Source organism: Alexandromys fortis, unplaced genomic scaffold (genome assembly GCF_014885135.2).
Source record: "Alexandromys fortis isolate MF-2015 unplaced genomic scaffold, M_Fortis_MF-2015_v1.1 scaffold_29, whole genome shotgun sequence".
NCBI classification, from domain to species: Eukaryota; Metazoa; Chordata; class Mammalia; order Rodentia; family Cricetidae; genus Alexandromys; species Alexandromys fortis.
The window spans coordinates 6,318,450-6,323,001 of record NW_026067891.1 but is presented as its reverse complement, the minus strand read 5'-3'; the positions used below and the strand labels follow the sequence as shown (position 1 = coordinate 6,323,001).

Genomic DNA, 4,552 nt, shown 5'->3' with positions numbered 1-4,552 from the left:
ATAATTATATGAATGCATCTCATATTTTATACATCTTACTGCTCATAGGACTGTCAGTTTCTTTAGGTTAAAACAAATTCCTACCACAGATTCTTCTCAGAGACTAGGAAGATAGAACGGCAGGGGAAGGAACTGGGGCAAGTAATATTTAGTTCCCTCATCCTGCTGAGACCAAGGAGCCAGGAATTCTTACTGGTTTCCTCATGTAAATGTAGACTTCTTCTAGAACTTTCTGTAGGGCAGGCAAGGGTCTTGACTGCTGAGAACACACAACTAAGATCCACCTTGCTACCCAGGAGCCAGAAGCATGATCCTGGAAAGAGGGTGCATGCAGTCAGGGACTGGGATCCCCACGAAGGTTCTGGTGTCTCCTGACTACCCTGTGAGCTAGGAGTCAGCAGTTCTGTGTATCATTCACCTCTTAGCCACATGGTTGCCATGAGTCTGTGGTAAACCAAAGACCATCACTAATTTGGGTGTACAATCTGCCAGGCAGGACAAGCAAGCTTACAAACAGCTGTGCATACTAGTGTGCTTGGGGTGAAGTTTTACACATTTGTATACAGGGGTCCTCTAGAATTGGTGACCCACAGCTCCCCATCCTTCAGGAGCTGACACAGGTTGACTAACTGTGGGAGCTAGTGAGAAAACACCTGTTCCTAATGGCTGGAGACTGCCCCCCGCCTTTTGAGAACCGGCGAGGGGTGGGATGCCTGGAGACAGGAAGGCTTCTTACTTCGATGAGGGAAGCACCAGGCTTTCCCTTACAGGGACTGCCTTCCTTCCCTTCCCGTGGGCTTGCAGCTTTTCCTGCAGGCCTCTTCTTTAAGGAGCTCCCAGTTTGTGACGGAAGGTCAGAAGGAATAGGTCTAAGCTTCACTTCCACCCCATTTTCCAAAAATACCCAGCTTGACCCTTGGTGGCAGTCTCTGGCACAGACTGGGACCATGTTTGTTCTGTTCTCCCCATGCCCTCTGCTCTGTGGGTACAGCCGCAGGACCTTAGAAGGGGATCCCCTCAGAAGGGGTTGGCTGAGGCCAGTGGGAAGCCCAGGTCCTACCCATTTTGGATGTCTCCTCCTCAGGCCCTGTTCCCTCTAATCTGAGGTAGAGAGGCCAGCGAACGCCTGCCCTTAAGGGGACAGGCTTAGATGTGTGACTTAATAAAGCTGAGAGCCACAAGTAATCCCCTAAGTACTTTGCCTTGTAACCTAAGATTATCTGGCCTGCAAACACCTGTTCTCGCTCCTTTGCTGATAGCAGTATAAAGAGCTCGCTGGTTAATGACTCTAGGAACTGACAAGGAGAGGAATGCACGAGCATTTGTCCCATCTTGGAACATCTCCTCAGGAGCCAGGTGGCACGTGCCACGCCCGTTGCAAGGTTGAGGAAGGACTGGAAGGGCTCACAAAAGTTTCTATCCATATATAGTCATCAGGACCTGGGGGAAGGCTTGAAGGTCAGGGTCAGGCTTTGGGGGTTCTTGAGTTACTACAGCAGCTGACTCCCTTAGTGCACAGAAAGTCAGTCCTCTAACTCCCTAATCTGTAGACCCCCAGAGGCTTGGAGGGAGGCAGGTGGTCCAGAGGACCCAAGCTGGGAGGCATAACTTGGACGCCAGGCACATATGGGGCTCTCTGCTGTGGGAGCTAGCCTGACATAGACTCTAGAGAAGCAGGGCAAGTGCCAACCCTGTGAACTGACCAATCATGTTCTAATCATTTAGAACTGCAAGTCTCTGCTGCGGGTGGCACAGAAGATGTTGGCAGTTTGTTGGAGAATCATTTCTCTGCTGGAGATGCAAGTCTAGAGGAGAAAGAAAGGGCGCTTTATGCAGATGCGGCCCCTGGAGACAAGAACCTGCTCCTTCACTACCCAGACGGCAGGGAGGCTGAGAGCTTGGAGCAGACACCAGCAGGGGCCCCTTCCACTGCCAACGGCCAGGGCTCCGAATCCGAAGCTAGCCTGTCTAATACCTCAGCGGCAGAGTCAGCTCCATCTGGGGATACCGAAGGGCATGGGGAGGAAGAGAAGGGCCCCGCAGCAGCAGACACCCTTCCTCCAGGAGGGGTGGAGGGGCCAGAAGAAGAGAGGCCAGAGATTGGTTCCGGAGGGCAACCAGGACAGGAGGGGACTGCCAGTGTGGGGGCAGAAGTACAAGAAGGGAGTAGTGGGGTCCCTGGGGAATTCCAGGGACTCTTAGGTGGTAGCCCCGTGGAAGAGGCAGCAGCAGGGACAACAGAGTCCACAGCCACCCAGGTTTCCCCTAGCGTAGAGGGTGAAGAGGTCTATACAGTGGAGGCAAGGGAAAAGGGCACCACAGGGTCTGGTCACCACTCCGCAGAACTGGATGGAGTCCAGGATGCCACAGTTGCTGGAGATGAATCAGAGGCTGATATGGCTGCAGAAGCCAGGGAGGGGGCAGAGGACCAGCCCCCGGGCCACAGCCTGCGGTCAGAAGAGGAAGCCACTGTAGGGCCCGATCACCAGTCCACTGACCTAGATGCAGTCTCTGACAACACGTCTTCTGGAGGAGAGGCAGGAGAAGCTGCAGAAGGAGCAGCTGACCAGAGCCAACTCCTTTCCTCTCAAAAAGAAGTCGGGGCTAGCCCAGGGTCTGGTCACCAGCCTACAGAGCTAGTTACAGCCCTGGATGCCACATCTGCTGGAGAAGAATCAAAAGCTGAGGTGGATACAGAAGCTGGGGAGAAGGCTGAGGACCAAGGGGAGCCTAGACCTAGCCAGGAGGCTGGCTCGGCTATAGAGGCCAGTGAACAGTCCGGGGGCACCCAGAGTTCCAAGGACAGGGAGACAGAGAACTACCCTCCTGAGGCCCAGGTATCAGGGACGCCTGAGGAGGGCCTGGCTCAGGCCTCCTCTGAGGAAGAGGGTGATGAAGAAGGAGGAAGTGAAGAAGGAGGAGCTCCATCTAAGGAGGAGTCTGAAGAAGACAGCGGTGATGGAGCTAGCTCAGAAGAAGAGGGAAACGGCTCTGGGGAGGCTGGGGAGCCCCAGGAAGCAGCAGAAACCACAGAACGCGAAGAGGAAGGCATCCAGCTTGATGTGGAAGATTTGGACGCGGGGTCTGAGGGTGGCAAGACCCAGGGTGCAGAGGTGGAGGCATCCAAAGAAAGACAACAGGGCAGAGGGAATCCTGTAATTGCTCACCAGGGTAGGAATTCATTCCTCAAGGCAATCCCAGATGCATTCTTTACATTCTTACACATTCTTGTACATTGTGGGACAAACACGGGGTGTGTGATAGCCCTTGGTTAGTTCTGGGTGTGATAGGCAGGGCCCTGTCCCTCTGATCAGCCCAGAGAGCCCACGTAGGCAGTTCCTTAGACACCCAACCTTTAGTGTGGATGGATCTAGCAGGAGGCTTCAGAGGGACCTGACCATTTCTGACCTGTATGTGACTACCAGCACAGACAGGAGCCCTCTTTAGAACTGGTAGATGTGGGTCAGCCTTAAGGACAAGGGAACTGATGTCAGGTTTGCGGTCCTGAGACTGGCTGGTGGAAGGAGGTGCAGGGAGTTGGCGGGGCAGGTTAGGAAGCACAGGCACTCTTCTTCCATTGAGTCTGCTGGCGAAGACTTCCCGCATAAGGTGTGAACGTCAGGAATCGGGGTCAGGACCATGGTGTGAGAGCTGAGGCTGACTGCTCTCAGATGCCCCTTTAGAGTAGGATAGCCCTCAAAGGACAGGGAAGGAGGAGGGCTGGGGCTGATGGGGCGCCATGGTCAGGACCGGCAGACCTCATGCTGTATGTGTGGATAGAACAGAAGGTGGCTTGCAGGGCACAGGCTGGGTCCTGCTACGACTATCACGTTTCCAGGTGGCCTTCTTACAGATCTCCTTAAGCCATTTCCCCCTTTGAGACAGGAGTTTATGTATTCCAGGCCAGGAATGAACTCATTGTGTAATAGTCAAGGCGGCTTTGAGTTCCTGATTCTCCTGCCACGCACCACACGCCTGACTTCTTGTGGAACTTAGTGGACTTTTTGTGCTCTTTATGTACTTATGCTTTCTGTAAGGAGCAGTAAGCTCTTCCCCTTCTCTCTTTCCTAACCTGACCTGGGAGCAGAAACTGCATGAGACGCTGCTTAAGACATGCAGATACTGGCCTCCCTCTACCCCACAAGCCTAAGCTACACCCTCCTAATCTAAGGTCCTTGAATAGGCAGCTTTGCTAGAAATAGGTGACCTCAGAGACCAGGGAGCGTGAACAACACCCTTCCCAGGACTCATCAGGTATGGGTGTCTCTTGTTTGCTCAGTCATGGGGACAGCTGACCTGTGTGTGACTGCCGGCACAGACAGGTACAGTCACACACCTGCTTCCTTCCATTTCCCATCAACACTATTCTGCGAGATGTTCCCTCAGTTGGCCAACGGCTTTCTATGCCCTGGGGATGTTGAAATAGGAGCAGTGGGGCTGCGTCCCAGGCACCCGGCCGCCAGCATGGCTAGCTTATGCCCCGAAATAATTACACGGAAACTGTATTCTTTCAAACACTGCCTGGCCCGGCTAGTTCCAGCTTATTGGCTAG

The 4,552-nt window shown here is 53.7% G+C and overlaps 1 protein-coding gene across 1 annotated transcript in view; it reads left to right on the top strand.

The window, feature by feature from the left end:
* Nucleotides 1-662: 662 nt before the first annotated feature.
* Srl (sarcalumenin) overlaps nucleotides 663-4,552 on the top strand; it is a 21,065-nt gene continuing 17,175 nt past the window's right edge. Inside the window, exons 1-3 of the mRNA XM_050136174.1 lie at nucleotides 663-704; nucleotides 805-853; nucleotides 1,726-3,171. Of these exons, the coding sequence (XP_049992131.1) occupies nucleotides 663-704; nucleotides 805-853; nucleotides 1,726-3,171 (1,537 nt within the window). The remainder of the gene's footprint in view (nucleotides 705-804; nucleotides 854-1,725; nucleotides 3,172-4,552) is intronic.